Consider the following 20,519-nt stretch of genomic DNA (forward strand, 5'->3'; position numbering starts at 1 on the left):
TGAATGAATAGCTAATGTAGTCATGTTCAAGAAGCATAGTGAAAAATGGAAAATACGCGTTGATTTTACCAACCTTAACAAAACCTATCCAAAGGATAGTTTTTCCTTTCCCTAGCATAGATCAATTAATGGATGATAGCATTGAATATGGCCTTTATGGATGCTTACTCTGGCTACAACTAAATTAAAACATTAAAGGAAAACGAAGAAAAAATAGCCTTTATCATTGAGAAAAGCCTATATTGTTACAAGGTCATGCCATTCGGTTTGAAAAATGTAAGAATGGTCTACTAGAGATTAGTCAATAAAGTCTTCAAAAATCAGATTAATCAAAACATAGAGGTATACGTAGATGACACGATAGTAAAGAGTAAAAGCCCAATTGAGCACATAAAAGAGTTAAAGGAAACCTTCAATATCTTAAGAAAATACAACAAGAAACTTAATTTGAGCAAATGAACCTTTATAGTCATGTCGGGTAAATTTCTTGACTATATGATTAATAAAAAAGGGATAAAGGTGAACCCAAAAAAGGTTCAAGCCATTTTAAATATGAAGGTACCAACCTCTGTGAAAGAGGTGTAGAGGTTAACTGAAAGAATAGCTGCTTTGAGCAGGTTCATGTCAAAGTTGGCAGAGCGATGCTTATAATTAATTTTTCAAGATCTTCAAGAACATTTTTGACTTTAAATGGACCCTTTAGTGTCAGAAAGCATTTGATAAGCTTAAAGAGTTTTTTTTCTCTCCACTCATTCTTTTCAAGTCAAGGTCTGACAAGACATTGTATTTGTATTTGGCTACAATCAACTAGGTTATTAGTTTGGTTTTGATTCAAAAAGAAGAAAGAAAGTAGAAGCCAATTTATTTTGTGAGTAAAGCATTAGCAGGGTTGGAGATAAACTATGCCAAGGTAGATAAGCTAGCCCACGAAATTGTTACATTAATAAAAAAACTCAGACTTTACTTTTCATGTGTTAACTGACTAACTGCTCAGGCAAAACTTACAAAAACTAGAGCTATCAAGTAGACTAATCAAGTGGGCAGTAAAACTCATTGAATTCGACTTGCATATACTTTCCAAGATGGCTTTAAATTTTAAGTAGTAGCAAACTTCATTGTAAAATTCATATAAGCTCAAGCCAATTAGTAGCTCAAGAAGACGAGAAAGTTAAAAAAGAGGAAATGTGAAAACTTTTTGTAGATAAATCGACTACTAACCACAATGTGGAGTCAACCTCAGCCTTATTAGCTCGGAAGGCCTGTGATATCAATACACCTTCAAATTAAGATTCAAGGCATCTAACAATCAGGTCAAGTATGAGACATTAGTAGTCAGCCTAAGATTGGTAGTTGAGCTAAATGTAAGGCATATAATTGTTTATAGTGATTCTTAAGTAGTGGTTAACCAGATAAACGATAAGTTCAAAACAAAAAAAAAAGGATAAAAAAAAATACTTAGATAAAGCATTGGCCTTTATTACCACTTTTTACAAAGCCAAGGTGATGAAAATACCGAGGTTAAAGAACACGCTAGCAAACTCTTTGTTCAAGCTAGCCTTAAATATGATAACAAAAAATTTAGGCCAAACATTGGTGGAAGAATTGGTATAAAAAAGCATTGAAGAGAAATTAGTCAGATAGATCAAGGAAAGAAAACTTGGTTGACCTTGATCAAGGCATACCTGACCACAAGAGAACTACTTAAAGATAAGGTTCGAGCTAAAACCTTAATAAGTAAGGCTCTTTGGTATGCCATAATTAATGGGAAGCTATATAGAAAATTTTTTAACCTGCCCTACCTAAGGTGAGTGGATAACAAAGAAGCAAACTATATCGTTAGAGAAATTCATGAAAATATATGTGAAAATCACCTTAAACCTTAGTTGCTTACTTATATAGTACTTAGGCAGGGCTACTATTGGACCACCATCAGAAAGGATACAATTGACCTAGTGAAAAAATGTGACAAATGCCAAATATTTGCTTATGTACAACATCTTTCATCAACCAAACTCACTTCTATCATAAGCTTATAGCCTCTCATGCAATGAAAAATGGACATCTTTGGACCATTCACCCTGGTAATAAAGTAAAGAAGATTTTTTTTAGTAGTAGTAGACTACTTCATAAAATGGCTTAAAACTAAAGCCTTAGCTACTACAATGAAAGCCCATATTGAAAATTTTGTATGAAAAAATATAATCTACTGGTTTAGCCTACTTCAGTCCATAATAATGGATAATGACAAATAGTTTAAAATTTTGATGTTCAAATAGCAGTGTTGCAACCTTCATATTGATCTAAGATTCACATTGATTGCTTACTTTCAATCTAATTACCAAGCTGATGCAGCTAATAAGGCAATATTAGAAGCCCTAAAAAAGAGATTAGATGATGAAATGGGCAAATAGGTTGATGAACTTCCTAGAGTACTATAAGCTTTGAGGATAACCATAAAAGTCTCCACAAAAAAGACTCAATTCCACCTAGCATTTAGGATAGAAGTTATGGTGCTTATTAAGATCGACTTCTCAAACTTGAGAATCGAACTGAGTTTAGGAAAAGAAAATAAAGAGGCCCTCTGAGCTAACCTAGATTTGGTAAAAAAAAACAAGTAGACATGACTCTGACCTAAATAGCAACTTAACAACAAAAGGTATCCAACTACTACAATAATAGAGTTTGATGTAAGAACATTAAAAATGGCGACTTGGTACATAAGAAAATTGAAACCTCAAGAGTTGACAGCCTAGGTGGTAAGTTAGCCAAGACCTGGGAATAACCCTCTGTGGTTAAAGAGATCATCTATGACATGACTTATAGATTATAAGACATGAATGGCAATCCTATCTCAAGGATATGAAATGCAGATAATTTGAAAGTGTACCATCAATAGCTTGGATAGAATCGGGCTCACACTTGTAACCTAAAAATCATGGAATAAAGTTATGATGAGCATATTTATTGTGAGTCTTGAACTTAGGTTTTATCCAACCTAATCTAACCTTAATTGAGTCTAATGTGAGACTCGAAGTCAAATATGATTACATTTATTCTAAGTCTTAAGCTTAGGCTTTGACTGACCTAACAAAGTCTAACCTGAGACTTGTATCAAAATAGATTCTTAAGTTAATTTAAAATATTCTTGAACATTTAGTTGAATTTTAAGCTCATTCAAACCAAACTGAGACTTTGATCATTGGTTTATTAAATTATGCTCCCTTATCTTAAACCATGTGATTATTTGAAGAATTACTATCCAAGCTTAAACTTGAATTCTTTACTTAAATATTAAGAAGGTAAAAGGAAAAAAAAATGAGAAAACCAAACCAAAACTTGAACAAAAATTCCATTTTTAATTTTTCATTATCAAATTAGTACAAAAAAATCATTAATTAATAAAAGTTTAATGATTTCATCTAAAGTCACTACAAAAATTTGACCTCACATTTAAACAAAAATTTATAAAAAAAAATAAAATAACAAAAAAAAGAAAATAACCCTTTAAGCTTCTCTTTGGTCAGCAACAATAAGCCTCTTCTTGGCCTCAGGTGCTAAGGTAGCCTCAATCTCAATATCCATAGCTGCATCCACATCCTTTTCCCTTTCAGAGTAGTGTGGAGGAAACCTTAACCTGATATTGTTCAGATTGATGGTAGAGTGGTTAAGGTCGAGGTCAACATACTTAAATAACATCTCGTCTTTCATGAGCTCAAAGGTACCGAAGATGTTCTTCTTCTAGAATTTCATCAGAAGTTGAGTAAATTCTTTAATGGCTTTGAACTCTTGAACAACCTCATCCTTACAAACCTTCTTAATTTTTTACTTGATTTCTTATTTTTCCTTCCCCTCAGCCTTCAACTTAGACTTTAACTTAGCAATTTTAGCTTGAGCTTCGTTAAGCTTCAGCTTAACTTGATCTCTCATTGATTCTACTAAGGCCTTTTTTATTTACACGCTCTTTAGCTTGGCTATTAGCTCATTTATTTTTATTTTTTTTGCTCAACTTCTTTCTGGTAAAAGATGTTGAGGCTAAACTAAAGATTGACTAGGGACTCTGTGTTCTTTTAGTGTTATTCACCATAAGCAGTCAAGTTCTTCTCAACCTTAAACATATGAGCCATTTTCACATAAGCATAGTGCAAGGCCTAGCTAATGTAGATAGGGGACTGAGGGGAAAGCTTTTGATAGATTGCAAAGGTAGAGCTCAGACTACAAAAAAATACCAAAGCTAACAATAATGATAAAAAAATTGAGCTGAAGTGATACTTATTGCTTGGAAGGACTGAGACCTTGTAAAACCTCTTAGCTACCTTAGCACTTTCTAGTAAGTTATCGTTGGAAGTGTACTTCAAGCTGATGTAGATCTTTTATAAATTAAGCTTTAAGATCTGGACCTTAGGATTTTTTAAAAAGGAAGAGGATGTCTTAGTCCTTAATTTTTTAGCTAAAAAGAGAGCTGTTGTGAAGAGCTCCTTGTGTTTCATTGTTTTATGCTTACTTTTGGCAATGGCATAGGGTTAAGCTGAAGAGCTTGGTTGTTTTTGAATAGGATTTGTTGGTTTATTTTCATTTCAAAAGGGAGCACCAAGCTGAATCTTTTAATTTTGGCCTTTTATGGGCCTCGGTTCGTAGGTGTAAAGGGAGAAGTCAAAATCTTTTGTTGACATTTTAGCAAAAACAAGTTGAGAGTTAAAAAAAATAAAAATAAAAATTAAGACCTTATGAGGTTATCTTACATCTACCCTAATACTTGAACTTGTTTACCACTTTAAAGGAAGTCAACTCGTAGGTATTTATGACCAATTCCTCTCTTCGGGTGTAGTCCATTATTTTATTCCATTTTATAAGGTCTAAGATGGAAAGAGCAACATGCATATCAATAAAATTTTTGGGCTCATTTATGATCTCCCATGCCTCTAACTTACCGTCTTAATTTTTCTTTTCCTTCTGAAGGCAAAAGAAAAGCAACTTCTAGTTTTTTATTAAATTTGGGTAATTTGTAAACAATTTTTTATTGGGTCGAGCTGTGATGTAAAACCAAATTTTATCACTAGGGTATTTTTTGACAGAAAAAATTTACTAAATAGAGGGAGGTCGGGAGAAATACCTAACTATTGGCAAAAATTATAAATCCAACTATGTACTAAAATGAGTTAGGGGTAAGCTAAGTGATTGTTAAATTATAAGAATTAAAAATTTCAACAAATAAAAAAAAGCAAGGGGAACCTAGAAATGACTACCACAGAATCCCAATACACTTAGAGCTGATGAGGCTTTACTTTATCGATGACATGATCTAAAGTGCTTGGCATCAATATACTATACCCCTCATTTGGAAAGTGAAAGTTCACTCATAGAGAACAGATGTGATGAGCTAAACACATATTAGGGCAATCCTTGGGGTTAGCCCTGCTTTTTAAGATCTTTATCACATCTTTAAGGATTATGCCTAAGGAACATGAGGTATAAATTGGGACCTCGACTAGCTCATCTATCTTCGATGAGAACTCTCCCTCACATTTACCTTCTTCAGTCAAGTTATCCTCCATCACTTGATCCTTTTCAGAAACCTACTTGTTGTCAGAGTCTTTTATCGACAGAAGACTCAAACTCCAGAGTAAAAGCTGGATTTTGAGTTGGAACAGCATGGAGAGCACCATAATATCAAAAAAAAAAAATAAGGGATGAAGAGTTTTCTCAAAAAAAAAAGAAATGTCGATAGTAGTTGATTGAAAAGAAAGAGAGAAAAGAATAAGAGCATCAATGACAAAAGGTAGAGGAACAAAAAAGAAAAAAAATTGATGAGACTGAAACCCAGAATAAGGAACATCCAAAGAGGTAAAAAAGTCAATCATAGAAGACAAATCAACCTGGGAGATTGGAAAAGGAATATGAGGATTCTTTAAATCAAAATCTATTTGAGTGCATAGCTCATTCATATATAAGACCCATTCTTCTCGAGCCTAAAAATTCTCATCAACTTTTTACTATTATTTCTCAAACAATGGGTTGAACCAGTAGCCTCGACCTCTGATGATCAATAGAACTAGATTGTCATCATCATGCCTGAGCCAACCTTCTCTTGGCTCTACCCTTAAACTTTTTTTACCCTCGAAACTAGCACCAGTAGACATGATGAAAAGAAAACATACTAAAGTAAAATGAAAGAATGATTGGAAAAAAAAATTGTAAGGTTAAAAGAAGACTGAAAAGCTCTTAGGTTAGAAAATTTAGGTCGGATTGAGAGCAAAAAAGTAAAAATGTGAAAAATAAAGATCCCAACAACCGTTATATAGCTTCCTCCCAAATTAAATGAACAACCCAAATCATGCCACATGTTAGGATATCATTGGAGAGTGTCTTTTCACCTCTATTGCTTTGAATTTTATCACCCAAACAACCATTTTCTTTATTGAATACGATTTTAACTACTTAAACTAGTATGATCGGCCAGACTAGACAAAACCCTAGGTTGAATCGATTTGGTGAACCAAGCGCTAAGTCACCTCCAAAGAGTAATCAAGGATTCGAGTTCCTGGAAACATTAAGCCTCACATCTACTAGACAAACTTCATCAGCTTACCTAAACCCCCTCGTCTTCACCTCGGACCACCCAAGGTAGAGCCACTTTGGCAACTCTTAAAAAGACCATATACCTAACCTAAAGCACACACGCAAGATTAAACTTATACCAGGTCAACATATACCAAGACAGCCCAAATTAAGCTGAATAACAAGAATAGGCCCTTGATGTTTACCTATCACATAGGTTTCATGAACGTTTGACCACCTAAAGAGGTCAAATCCCTGGCAATCCTTTTAAGCCCACAAATATATACAAAACAAATCAATCTCATACCTAACACTCTGATACTTAGACTGTTTGGTTGGGGGATAGAATGTTGTGGGCATTTAGTAGTCAAAAAGATATTGTGATCTTTTCTCCTATTAGAGGTTGCCAATAGATAGCTAAGGGCATTTCAGACATTTGAACTGACCTGACTTGACATGTTTAATGCTACATTAGCTCAGTCACGTCATTATTGTTCCCTACAAGTCCCTCAACCCTGCCTATAAATATAAACATCCAGTATTACCATTTCAGGTGCCATCTTATTCTAATTCCTTATTTTTCTCTCTTGTCAACCTCCCTTATCTTGATCTTTTATATGCGCGTTAGGGTGCAAATGTAGGAAACATTCCCTGCCTTTACATCTAATCGTTTTTTACCTTTTCTTACCTTTCCATGAATATCCTTAGATCAAAGCTAGGCACAAACAATTTTATTTAATTTGTTTTAAATATAAAAAATTAAGAATTTAAAATATAATTTAACTTAAATATATTTTAATATTTGATTAATTCAAAGATCAATCGAATTATGTTCAATTAATTAGGTTTTTAAATTAATAAATTTAATTCGATTAATAAAAATAAAATAACGTAATTTAATTAATTAATTATAAATAATTCTTCAAAAATTAACTGAATCAATAAAATGAACACCGATAAACTTGGAAACATATTTGGCGTTGGTTAAGGGCGGTGGTGCAAATCCAATCTTGGCCAAGATAATCTTTCCAACAATTTAACAATTTGGGATGTCATTTTAGACATGTGCTAATCCACTCATAAAAAATACTACTTATCTGACAAATAAGTGCATAACTTATTGTGTAAATTCATCTTAAGGCTAATCTTTATACATTCTCTTCTGACTGCACTTTTGATAACTGATGGAAGAAGCACTTTGCAATTTACTTCAAGTTTTAACTTCACTTGCTTTTCAGCAAACCATTTTTTATTTTATTTTATTTTTTTGGTGTGTGTGTTTCGGTAAAAAATTTTCTTTGGGACAAGTTTTGGTTTTCTCTTTCCTCTTTCTGATGCTTGTGTGCATTACTCAAATATTACCCCCTTCTTTTGCTCTATTTTTGATCAATTAATCCACACCTCCCAACTTGCAAAACTTTTTTGCTCAAAATCTAATGTTTATAATGTCATGTGGGTATCGGACTCAGTAATATAAGTACACAACACAAAAATTAAAATAACACGACATCATGAATGACAGTTTAACAGAATATCTTGTTTGTTTGGTGTTTTGAGAATGTTGGTCCACCTTAATTTTATTCATTCGGGCTTACTTTGGTAGGTGGGTTTATTATCTTCCTATCGTTTGACCACATTTGTAGAGCCGAACAACAAAAACAAGTAACTTTTTTCAGAGAAAAAAAAGAATTTTTTTTGTGTTTTAGGTGTAAAATTCTCTGTTAATTAATTAATTAATATAATTTTTTAAATTTCCAATCGTCAATCATTTTATTCTTCTTTAAAATCAAGGAAACACCCATTTGGTATCCATCACCAAGAGCTTGGTGTTTTCAACACGAAAGATCGCTTGCGATGTCTACTTGAAAGGAAGAGTCCACATTAAGTAAACAAAAGAAGAAGAAAAAAATTTTGAGTCTTAAAAATTAATAATGAAAAAGAAATACGGATAAGAACAAAAAATGATGGCTTATTGTACAAGAGAGGCGAGTGGAGGTGTAGTAGCTAGGAGCCCACTGTGGAGACTTAACATAGTAAAAAGTTTTAAAGGCAAAGCGACAGAAAGTTAGAAAGGGCTGATTTTTGGGATTGTCGCATCCTAAATATAGAAATTTCACCAACTTTTTTATTTGCTCAATGCATGTAATATACTCATTTTGTCTCAAAATTATTGTCTTTTATTGATATTTTTAGTTAAATTAATTTAACTTTAATCATTATTTTTAATAATAAAATAAAATTTAAAAAAAAATTGTAAACTTTGAGTTTTAAATTTTTTAAAACATATTTTTTAAAAATTTTAATTTAATATTATATTTCTAAAAATAAGGTCAAAATAGAATTACTTTAATAAAAAAAATCAATAGGAGATAATTATTTTGAGATATATATATATGGTTGATTTTAAAAAATATATGTTTTTGTTTGTTATTTGAGTTTAAATTCTTTGAAAGAATATAAAAAATAAATTTTTATAAATTCGTTAAATTTTATATAAATAAATTTATTTAAATCAATTTGAAAGAGATGTATAAGATAAAACTTAAAAAATCCCTTATTACTTAATTAAAAGGAAAAAACATAGCTTGGGTTAGGCCTTTATTTAGGCTTAAACATCACAATTTAATCCCGTTATTAGGAATTAATGATGTCCGAATATACCTATGAGATGATCGGTTGGTATTTTAAAGCCTCTCTTTTTCTCTACCAAACTAAACTCGAATGTATCTTGACCTTTTCTATACATGAGAATTATTGTAACTTGATAACAAAGCCATAGCCACCCAATATAACAAAGCAATAACACTTCCAATGGTTGCATTTCCTTCAAAAGCCGGTTCTTTTTGGGTGTCTCACTTTTTCACTCACCATTTTTTCCTTATTCTATTTGTTCCATTGGTTGTTTAATGAAGAAATGAGAGACAGAATGGAAAGATTCGTTATTCTTCCCTTCTCAGTTGGTTGTGTCTGTGAATCAAGTGTGGCTGTAGCTGTGCAGCAGCCTAAAAGATCAAAGCCTGCAGATACCAATTCAACTGCAATAAGTCTCTTTCTCTAATTCCACTTTTTTTTTTCTTTTTTGCTTTCTTAATTTGGTTCTGATTGTTGTATAACTTCTTCGTAGGAACACGAAAGGAAGACGAAGAAAGTTTATCGAGTGATCAAAGCATGAAGTATTCATTGAAATTCCTGCCCCTTCCAAAGCCTGGCATATCAACTGGGTTTCATAGGCTGTTCAAGAGTTTCAAGACTTTATCTCAATTCTTTGGTAATGTCTGAATTACTAGTCATTGCTTTTCTTCTGATGATAAAGACCAAACGTGCATCCTAATTTGTAATGCGGCCACCATTTAATGGAATTTGTAATAAAAGAGTCATTTTCAACAAGTATATTTTATAGTATGATGAATTAATAATTTTTTTTTATATCATAGAATTTATATATTTGTGTAATGTAAAACATAAACAATTCATATATTCATATTATATTTTATACAAAAATTATGTCTCATAATTTATGTTGATATAAAAACACGAAATACATTTTTTGTTGTTAAATCCATATGCAATTCTTGTATCACATGTTAAATTACCAGGTTAGCCATGTTCACGATCAATTATCAGGTATGGAATAAACTCTATATGATATGGAAATGCACATCAAAATTTTTCAACACAGTTTAAAATTTAAAACTTCAGGTACAGAAAACAAACTCTTAAAGTTATTGTTGTATTGAGTTTACAGCCTACAAGGAAGAGATGGAAGAGTCGGAGAAAGATATGCAAATAGGATTCCCAACAGATGTAAAGCATGTGACACACATAGGATTGGATATGGGCAGCTGGGACAATATTCCTTCTCCTCCTCGCTTGTTCACTTTCCCCATGGAAACACAGGCAGAAACTAGCTCACCTCTTGTTCAAGCATCTACTAAGTACAAAAAGGCTTAACAGATCATCGATTGTTACTCAGGTGAAACGAGGATTGTCTTTCAGATAATAGTGAGGTGCTTGCTGATGATAATTAGGTATATTTAAGTGCCAAAAAATGGATAAAATTGTAATGGAATTCTTACTCCCCTTGTTCGTTTTGTAGTTGTTACAAAGCTTCATAGTGGGCGTATAAAGTTTATATGGACTGTTTTTAGTTATTTAGTTTGTCTATTTTCTTTTAAACTATAAATGATCAGGGCTATTTAGCCATATGATATATTGGTATAATGTTAAATTTTTAATTTTAATAATCAAAATTTAAATTTTTACGTATTCAAAAAAAAAAAAAATGAAAAAATGCATGGATCTTAATTTTTATTTCTTGTTATCATCTGATCTACATTGGCATTCAATTGCTTGCTGTATATGTTACGGACTCCGATTTTATACTCAGAATCCGTGCAGCTTTAGGCTTGGAATCTACTCTTTTATACCTAAATCAGGCTAAAACATAAATGTGCAGACACTAGAACAATAAAAAGGGCTGATTACGCAAGTTAAAGAGAAACAAGATAACAAGACAGAATGCTGAAATATGATGTATATTCACTTAAACAAAAGTGTTTGATGGTGTGAACCCTTTTATACTTTAATGACCCTCTTATTATGTTCGATGTGAGATTCATGACTCCTCCTTAAATCCGTAACATATACGTGTAAATAATTCCACATAATCATTCAGGTGGCTGTAAAAAACAGCATATAATCTTTTCAACTTTGGTTGATTTTTCTGCATCCAAGGTTTTCAAAATTGCTAGCCTAGCGGGGTAAAAGTAACACTTATAATTATTACTTCAACTTTGCCTATTAGTGAAGATTAAAATCAAAAAAAGAAAAAAATCATACTATGAATTTCAGATACTCATATATATGGAGAAAAGGAAATATATTGTGGCTAATTATCTGCATTTTTTTTTTTTTGCTGAGATATTATAGTTTGCTAATTATAAATTCATTGTACTTTAAAAAAAAAAAGGAAAAATAATTAGTGGAATTCTTTGATTCCTCCTTTTTCCCCTTAGTGCTCGTCTGGAATGCCGATTGCACAGGAACGACTTGGATCACCTTTTTGTCCATATCGTAGTATTATGATATTTGGATAATACCATAGCCTTCAGTTTTTCACTGGAGCTGAGAGGTCCCCTGATAATTCTCCTTTTTTTTTTTTATTGCACTCTTCCTTTCACTTTTGTCCAAGTCCTACCGTTTGTCTCTTTTTTTTATTTTTTTTATAGTAATTGGACAAAAAGATCCATGACATTTTAACCTTTTTTTTTTCATTTTTTTCTTTTTCATTTTGATTTTTTATTTAAAGAATTGAAATAACTGTTGATTTTATTATATAATAAATAAATTAATAAATGAAATAATATGTATTAATATTTTAATTGAATAAAAATTTAAAAATTTTAAATGTTATAAATAATATTAAAATATATATATATATAAATAATTGCAAATATATTTATAGAGTAACATTTTTAATAATTATTTTTTATTCCCATCTCATTATTACTTTCAATCTCACTGTTATCAAATCTAATTTTACTATCCATTCAAATGCACGTATTATCCGTTCAAATTCAATTAATGGCTATGCGTTAATTTGTGAGTTTTTATATTATTCTTTCAGTATTCAGGTGAAACTAATGCTACTGACAACGGCACACAGAATCCCAGGAAAGGCACTGAAAATATAAGAATGGACAAGTTGTTGACTAGCTCTGCTTTTATTCTTTGTGCCAACTAGTCAGAGAGCTTGGCCAAAAAAAAAAAACAAAAAACCTAGTCAATGCTGCACTTACCAGTTTTCTAAATGGGTATCAAGATGAATGCCATGATGGAACCGAACCATCTGGTCTTCTTGATGTTGATTCCGGCTGTGGACTTCCAAGGTATCAAAATTCTTTCCAAGATTTTAATCTTCATGCTTGAGGAGGGAGATCATATTTTTCGAGGAATATGGGGAATGTCATGTTCAAGTTTCATATTGGATTTGAATAATGTTATATGCATTTATAATTTTAAGATATCTAATTAAAATTATCTTAATATTTTATTATAAAATTTATTTTATTTATTGTTTAAAATTATTTTAAGATAATATTTATTTATTAATTTATTTTTTAAAATTATTTATTAAACGATAATAATTATTTATATTTTTCATTATCACTTAATATTTGATTGCTTATATAAAAACCATCTCATATCTATAATGATTTGAAGTTAAATAAAATAAAATTACAAAAATTATTTTTTTTACTTATTAACGCAGTACATAACAAATAATACCTCAAAATGGATATATAGCTACGAAGCCACTTATCCAGTCTTATTTGAGAAGTACACTATTTCTCCTGAATCAAGTTACTGATTCTGAGATACTTGCCTTCTCCTTCTATAATATTATCAAAGTTAAGGATCGTTAAGTTACTGATTATAAGGAAAGAAAGGTTCGAATCTCATTGTCACCAGTAATTTTTTTTATATACAACTATGAATTTAATATACTTTTTTTTTAAAACATATAATTTGGTTTGAACTTAAAATGAAAAACCTCTTGTCACCTTAAACTTTTTTTGTTTTTCCCTCCCAAAAAATCATTTAAAAGAGATAAGGACTACTAAGTCTGAATTGTTTTAAATGGCATCTTATAAAGCAAAAAAAAAAAAAAAAAATTCTACCATGTCAGGACGAATTTAATTAACCGAAACGTATTAATATCAAATGTGCACATTAATTTTCAGTTGTCTTTACATGTAGCAACATAATTTAGGAAGAGAACTATAAAGCAAAAGAAAGAGAAGAAAAAGGCTACTTGAAGTAGTAAGGAAGGTTTAAGACATAAAGGAGGAAGTAGGCCCAAATGACACCAGAAATTCCTCCAAAGAAAAATCCTCCGGTGAAACTAGCCCATCCATCCGCTGTTTGGAGCTGATCTGGCTCCTTCTTCCGCCCAGTCAAGGTTAAAGAAGGAGCAGTGGATGGCTCTCCTTCCTTGAATGATGCCACGCCATACATTGTCGTGCAAATGCTTAATATAACCACAAGGCCAGCAGCTTCCGGACTTCCTGCTCCTCCAGCCACAGGGGTGTTCCTCAAAGGCCCTGTTTTAACAAATGGTCCTACAAGAAGGAACCCATGAGCCAGGCCTACCTCAATCCCCCTCACAAGCGGGCTCACTGCTGTCCTGTAAGCTGGGAGGTACCAAGCAATCAATGGGCTTGACGTGATTGGGGTTTCTAGGCGTCCAATAAATGGGTCACCATTGATAGTCTGAATCACTTGGTAAGTTGGCTGCAAATAAAATTTTTAATATGATCATATCGCATGGTATAAGCTATGATCAATAAAAAATGAGCATGAACCTTAGTTTTTCATATGGGAAAATCATCTTTTTCAAGAAAAAAAAATGCAGGTCAAAATTCACCTCCTCAATTAAATCATATATTTTGTAATGAAGTAAAATATAAAAACATAAAATTGTGTCGGCACCTTTGTTTAGACTTAACAATATTTTAATATTTAATGGCCACCCACATGCTTATTGCTCGTACACCTAGCTTGACTTCTCACTTTCCGGCACATTTTGCCCAAAGAAATGGAATTTGGAGGCCGCCCCACCGTTCTAGCCTCATGGTTTCTTTTTCATGAAAGACTATATTTTTCCTTCTGATTGTATTTCTCTTCCTTGAATCTCATAATCTGTAGTTAAATTTTTCATCATTATATTTGACAAATACACGTTATATAGCTTTATTGTCAAGTTTTAATCTCTGTTTTTTTGACACATGAAGAATGTTTTACACCTAAAAACCTTCAAGTAAAAGTATAAAATATCTTTCTAATTCACACTCTTTTTGAAATGTTAAAGCCCAAAGAAATTAAAGATGATCTATTAAGCAAATAACAGGCTGTGTTGATTACTTTACAGCATACATTTAATTTTTTTCACAATGGTGCAGTTCATCCTTTTAACTACACCATTATGTTACGGTATTTCAAGTTTTGTCATCTCATACCTGATCTCATACTTTCAACAGTATTCTTTAAAATCTTTCGATGTGTATTTTTCACAATTATTAGTCCGAATACACTTAAAGGACAACTATGTCATCTTTTTCACCATGGCATGAAATTTTTAAACATACTGTAATACTTGACTTTTATTTTTTTCAACATATACTTCTAAGTCTTACGTGAAGTATTATTAATAAAAATAACAAAATACCTACTACCACCTAATGACTTAACCTCAATGGGACCACATACATAAAAATGAATAAATTCTAATATATTTTCTTTTCTTTGATAATGCTTACGAAAAAAATTTTTACGATGTTTATCATGTAAAGAATGATCACATAAATCGAAAGACATACTTTTAGTCAAAAAAATGATAGATTACCTTACCAAAACTTGTAACGCCTTCTCGCTCATTGTGCTAGTCTTTTATGTCACAAATTTGCTAAAACATCAATAGTATTTATTTGGGTGCTATTATATTGCATCCATGTCTTGTTCATTGTGCAACATAGTTTTTCTCTTACAACTATCATAGATCTTTTTAAAAGCTTTCACTATCATTTTGACTCTCTTATCCTTCCTTATCAAAGACATTAATCACAAGCAAATTTTTTTTTATATCTAAAATATGTCTAATATCCCTCAAAGTCAAAATAGAGTCTATACTAGTTTGTACAACAACATCATCGATCTTAATAATCTGTAACACATTCTTGTTTCTCATTTTGGTACAACCAAAGTCTTATGCTTTATAAGTTTTAAAAACTCCTTATTAAGAACACAATGATATGTCATTCCTATGTCAACCGTCCACTCAATACCAAGATCACCAACATGATTACAATCGTCATATGTATAAATCAAAGTAATTGAATCACTATATGAATTTATTGCTACATTATTACCATTATCTAAATTCTTGCCTTTCTCATTTTTTCGTTCTTGCTTCAAAATTTTATAATTTCACTTTATATGATCAAGTTTACCACAATGATAGCACTTCACTTTACCTGTAGACTTGGATCAATGTTCAGATTTACTATGACTTTTTGAGTTTTGAGTTTTGTTTATGTTTCTACCCCTATGTTCTGTCACAAGAACTTGATTCTCAAAGTCTGAATCTTTTTACCTTGCTTTTTTATTAAGCATGTTGTCCTTTACCATCTCTGATACCACCTTGTAGTTAGGAGTTGAATTAAGAATAATCACAATTAATGTATTTCAACTATCTGACAATAAACCCAAAAAAAACAACACTTTTATTTCATCATTTTTTTTAAGCTCTATAGTAATCATCCGATTGAATATATCTTAAAAATTACTCAAGTGTTCTGTAATTAATTATCATTCATTGTACTGTAAAATTGTAAGCTTTTTAATAAGTATAACTTTATTCATGCATATCTTCTTCTCATACAATGTTACTAATTTTTTTCAAACTGTGTCAGCATTTGTCTCTTACATTATATGATAAAACACACTAATATCAACCAATTTTTTTATTGTGGCTAGCATATTTTTGTCTAGCTTTTTCCAACTTCCAACTTTTATTTTTCATATCTTTTAGTTTAGCTTAATCATCTGATACCAGCTTATACAAATTTTTGTAGTATAAATTATCTTTCATCATTGGCTTCCAAATTAAATGATTTGATGCTATTAGTTTTATCATAAAATCTGTATCACTCTTTATGATTTCAAACAAAATTTACTTTTGTCTTAGGTTGCTATTGTATCAATATTTCAAAAATAACCATAGCCTTAATACCACTTATTGGGCCTAAAGCGACAAATACAACAATGTAGAAACAATATATTGCAATAAACATACAACAAATAGACAACAATTAATAATCTACAATGCGAGAAAATAAAATACATTAAAATTTATATGGAAAACCCTTCAATGTGAAAGAAAAAAATCACAAACTACTAGAAAAATTTTTACTATCAAATAATAAATATACAAAGTTCTTTTTTAGTTACAATTAGAGCTAATCAATAACTAAAGAGACAATTGAATAAATTTTATCAAAATATGTAACTCAACAAATATATTCTAGATTTATTCTTAGAGAACTTCAAATCTAATCTCCATCATTTAAAATATAAAATACTGAATTATGAACCTGCGAATAAAATTTTAACTCAATCAGATTATGAATTAATTTTTATTTAACTGGTCACTTTTTCTTCTCCTTTTTCTTTCTTTCTTTGTCGGTTTCCTTTTTTCCTCTAGTTTTTGCACCGTTTACTCCTACGCCAAAAGCACACAACGCCCACTTTTTTTTTATTTATAGGGCTTTATGTCACATTAAAAGTCAAAAGGCTTACGACCTTTAATTGGCTAAAACAATGGGGTTGGACCTCACACATAACACGCATTGTCACTAATTTTTTTTTGTATGATCTATGAATTTAATGTATATATATATTAAACTTGTAATTTGCTTTAAACTTGAAAAGTAAAAACCTCTTCTAACCTTAATTTTTTTTGTTTTTCCCAATAAAAATTTTTTTTGAAAGAGATAAGGACTACTTAGTTAGGTCTGAATTGTTATAAATGGCATCTTATAAAGAAAAAAAAAGTATTCTATGATATCGGGACAAATTTATTTAACCGAAACGTATTAATATCAAATGTACACATTAATTTTCAGCTGTCTTTACATATAGCAACATAATTTAGGAAGAGAACTATAAAGCAAAAGAAAAAAGAAGAAAAAGGCTACTTGAAGTGGTAAGGAAGGTTTAAGACATAAACGAAGAAGTAGGCCCAAATGACACCAGAAATTCCTCCAAAGAAAGAAATTCCTCCAAAGAAAAATCCTCCGGTGAAACTAGCCCATCCATCGGCTATTTGGAGCTGATCTGGCTCCTTCTTCGGCCCAGTCAAGGTTAAAGAAGGAGCAGTGGATAGCTCTCCTTCCTTGAATGATGCGTCGCCACACATTGTCATGCAAATGCTTAATATAACCACAAGGCCAGCAGCTGCCAGACTTCCTGCTCCTCCAGCCACAGGGGTGTTCCTTAAAGGCCCTGCTTTAGCATATGGTCCTACAAGGAAGAACCCATGAGCCAGGCCTAACTCAATCCCCTCAGAAGCTAGCTCACTGCTGTCTTGTAAGCTGGAAGGTTGGCCACGTGCCAAGAAATCAATGGGCTTGAAGTGATTGGGGTTTCTAGGCTTCCAATAAATGGGTCACCGTTGATAGGCTGAATCACTTGGTAAGTTGGCTGCAATTAAAATTTTTAATATGATCATATCGCATGGTATAAGCTATGATCAATAAAAAATGAGCATGAACCTTAGTTTTTCATATGGGAAAATCATCTTTTTCAAGAAAAAAAATGGAGGTCAAAATCCACCTCCTCAATTAAATCATATCTTTTGTAATGAAGTAAAATATAAGAACATAAAATTGTGTCGGCACCTTTGTTTAGAATTAACAATATTTTAATATTCAATGGCCACCCATATGCTCGTTGCTCGTACACCTATCTTGACTTCTCACTTTCCGGCACATTTTGCCCAAAGAAATGGAATTTGGAGGCTGCCCCAACGTTCTAGCCTCATGGTTTTGAACTAACTGCTCTAGGTTATTCTCAATTGCATTACTCCACAGAAATTGATCAAATGATCATTACAAAGATTGCCTAACCATTTTCCACTTCCCCTTTTAAAATAAGGCTGCCTAACCATTTTCCACTTCCCCGTTTAAAATAAGGCTTATTTCTTTATGATCGGTTAACTGTGGTTCAAAGATGAGATACTTGGGATTGAATAGGACATTGACTTTTGGTAGCCGAAAAGGATTTATAAAGATAAGGACAATTAAGCCTTGTTTCAATAGCATAGGGCATTTAGCAAAAAAAAAAAAAAAAGGCAAAGGGCACGCATGCCTTGGACTTTTTTTTTTTTTTTTTTTTTTGCTTATAAGTTTAAATTTCATCATATGCATGTTTATTTTAATTTAATTTTGATTTTCTTTAAAGTTTTTTGTTTAATTAGTTTGTTTATTAAAATATCTTTCTTTGAGAGATATATTATATGCTAACGTTGTTTGGTGCATTAATAAAATGTAATACTTAAATTCAATGATTTGGGTTTAGTCTCTTATAATCTTAAATAAAAAAGACATTATTATGTAATATACAGATAAAAAGTTATTTGATCATTATAATTACAATTTTTCTTCTTGTAAAATGTAATTTCATTAAAAAATACACTAAATGCTCATTTATATAATTATTAGATTTTAAAAAGAGGAAATTGAAAGAACAATTCTTTTGCATGGAGGAAACAACAAAAAGAAATTGAAGTAGAATCCCAAAAAAATAAATAAATAAATAAATAAATATCACTATTTTTTATGTGAAAAATGGCTGATACAAGACGAAAAGAGTAATTTATTCTTAAAACCCAAAGAGTGTTAAAATTTCCCATTAATACTGTGAGTCCCTAAATTCTAAACTACTTGTTCCAATCTTCAACCAAAAACTAAAATTAAAAAAACACTAGTTCAAATTTGATTAAGTCGTAATTTTTTTTTCTTTTGTACATGTGATATTGACTACACCAAAGAAAGTATCTTTCTCCATGCATCCCATCCATTTCAAAGATTTGATATTGAGATTCGATACTTTCAAAATAGTCTTTAAACTCTAATGCTTTCTTTAATGAATCGTTAGGGTCTCTCCTTAGGAATAAGTCCTCGTGAGAATGGATGGCTATTGTTGGAGCCATGAAGAAATATTAAATTCTTAAAAAAAGAACATATATTAATTCAAATTGATAAATGGTTAAACACTACCTTTTCAGATTGGACAGCTCTGATGATGAAGGAAGATTGTCTCCTAGAAGGCAAGATTCTAATTGGAGAGGCAGAGAGACCCTTGGGTGAGACCAATGCCCTTGAAATTGGTGAAGTGAAGCTTGACTTTAGGGGGCTGGCCACAGGGGAAGAAGCTGCCATATGCCTAGTTATATATGCTTTTCAGTACGGGAAAACAATGCTAGCAACAACGGAGGAAGAGAGAGATTGCCACTATAAGATTTTTGAAAGATCCATGCATGCGATGAGAGTGTTTAAAGGGCTGTGGCTTTCTTCTCTTTGGACGAAATGTTGCCAACATCTTATCTTTTATCCAAACTTTTGTTGGTTTGGTTTTAGGTATTCACAATTTATCTTATGTTGTTGCGACACTGAATTAGTTCCTTTTTTTTTAATCCAATTTTAATTGGTTAAAATAATAAAAAAATTTATGAATTTTATGATATAGATAAGTCTCTATATTATTATTGTACCCCAAATAAAATTTTAATTTTTTGCACTCAAATAAATTCTTGACATAAATCAATATTTTGATTGAAATAAAATTTTATTTGGATACAAATCAAATAATAAGGATTTATTTGAATATAATAAAAGTATAAAAATTTATTTAAATATAATAAAAATATAAAAATTTATTTATAAAACGGAATAATAGTTTGGAGATTTCTTTTTAATGTTTTAACCAATTTTATTTTATTTATTTTAAAAATATTTATTGCTATAGGCAAAGGCAAAAGGTTATACTTTCCATCATAAATCTTCTTTTACTAATAAGAGTTTATATTTGATTTGTATTATTTGTAAATCAGATAATATTACCTAATTAACGAGCAAATATAAATTTATAAGCTCTTAAAATAAATACGATTTAAAAAAAAAAATTTCCCATTAGAAGTGGTATTATCTCATTGGTCAAATTATGCACTAAATTCCTATATTTTAGTTAAATAGTAGAATTAGTCCATTTGTTTTAATGTATACAAATTAGATCATATATTTCAATTAACTGTTGAATTTAGTCAAATTATTAACAATTCAAATTCTTTTGTTAAATTTGATGACGTTGCATTTTGACTTTTCTAATGTGCCATTTTTTGCTTAGGT

General features: G+C 31.0%; 2 protein-coding genes and 1 pseudogene across 3 annotated transcripts; 1 reads left to right on the top strand and 2 right to left on the bottom strand.

Annotated features, from left to right (window-relative positions):
• The first annotated feature begins 9,258 nt into the window (after positions 1-9,258).
• LOC111297237 (CRIB domain-containing protein RIC4-like) lies at positions 9,259-10,706 on the top strand. The gene is made up of 3 exons (XM_022891889.2): positions 9,259-9,599; positions 9,680-9,823; positions 10,301-10,706. Exons 1-3 carry the CDS (start codon positions 9,470-9,472, stop codon positions 10,504-10,506), a joined length of 480 nt encoding a protein of 159 aa, XP_022747624.2. The 5' UTR covers positions 9,259-9,469; the 3' UTR covers positions 10,507-10,706.
• A 2,575-nt stretch (positions 10,707-13,281) lies between these two features.
• LOC111297470 (photosystem I reaction center subunit XI, chloroplastic-like) lies at positions 13,282-14,139 on the bottom strand. The gene is made up of 2 exons (XM_089741759.1): positions 14,092-14,139; positions 13,282-13,848 (listed from the first exon to the last, which is right to left on the bottom strand). The coding sequence occupies exons 1-2, from the start codon at positions 14,137-14,139 to the stop codon at positions 13,366-13,368; spliced, it is 531 nt and encodes a 176-aa protein (XP_089597885.1). The 3' UTR covers positions 13,282-13,365.
• Positions 14,140-17,305: 3,166 nt separating this feature from the next.
• On the bottom strand, positions 17,306-19,553 carry LOC111296945 (photosystem I reaction center subunit XI, chloroplastic-like; annotated as a pseudogene). Its single transcript, XR_016326252.1, has 2 exons — positions 19,392-19,553; positions 17,306-17,814 (listed from the first exon to the last, which is right to left on the bottom strand). The product of XR_016326252.1 is annotated as a photosystem I reaction center subunit XI, chloroplastic-like (transcript).
• Between the last annotated feature and the right edge of the window lie 966 nt (positions 19,554-20,519).

This window comes from Durio zibethinus, chromosome 12 (genome assembly GCF_047325235.1).
Source record: "Durio zibethinus cultivar Kanyao isolate XHJ-2024 chromosome 12, ASM4732523v1, whole genome shotgun sequence".
NCBI classification, from domain to species: Eukaryota; Viridiplantae; Streptophyta; class Magnoliopsida; order Malvales; family Malvaceae; genus Durio; species Durio zibethinus.

Coding starts and splice junctions, on each gene's coding strand:
- LOC111297237 (XM_022891889.2), top strand. CDS start 9,470: ATGAGAGACAGAATGGAAAGATTCGTTATTCTTCCCTTCTCAGTTGGT. Junction 9,600..9,679: donor TACCAATTCAACTGCAATAA/GTCTCTTTCTCT, acceptor ACTTCTTCGTAG/GAACACGAAAGGAAGACGAA. Junction 9,824..10,300: donor GACTTTATCTCAATTCTTTG/GTAATGTCTGAA, acceptor TTGAGTTTACAG/CCTACAAGGAAGAGATGGAA.
- LOC111297470 (XM_089741759.1), bottom strand. CDS start 14,139: ATGTGCCGGAAAGTGAGAAGTCAAGCTAGGTGTACGAGCAATAAGCAT. Junction 13,849..14,091: donor GGTGTACGAGCAATAAGCAT/GTGGGTGGCCAT, acceptor TTTTATTTGCAG/CCAACTTACCAAGTGATTCA.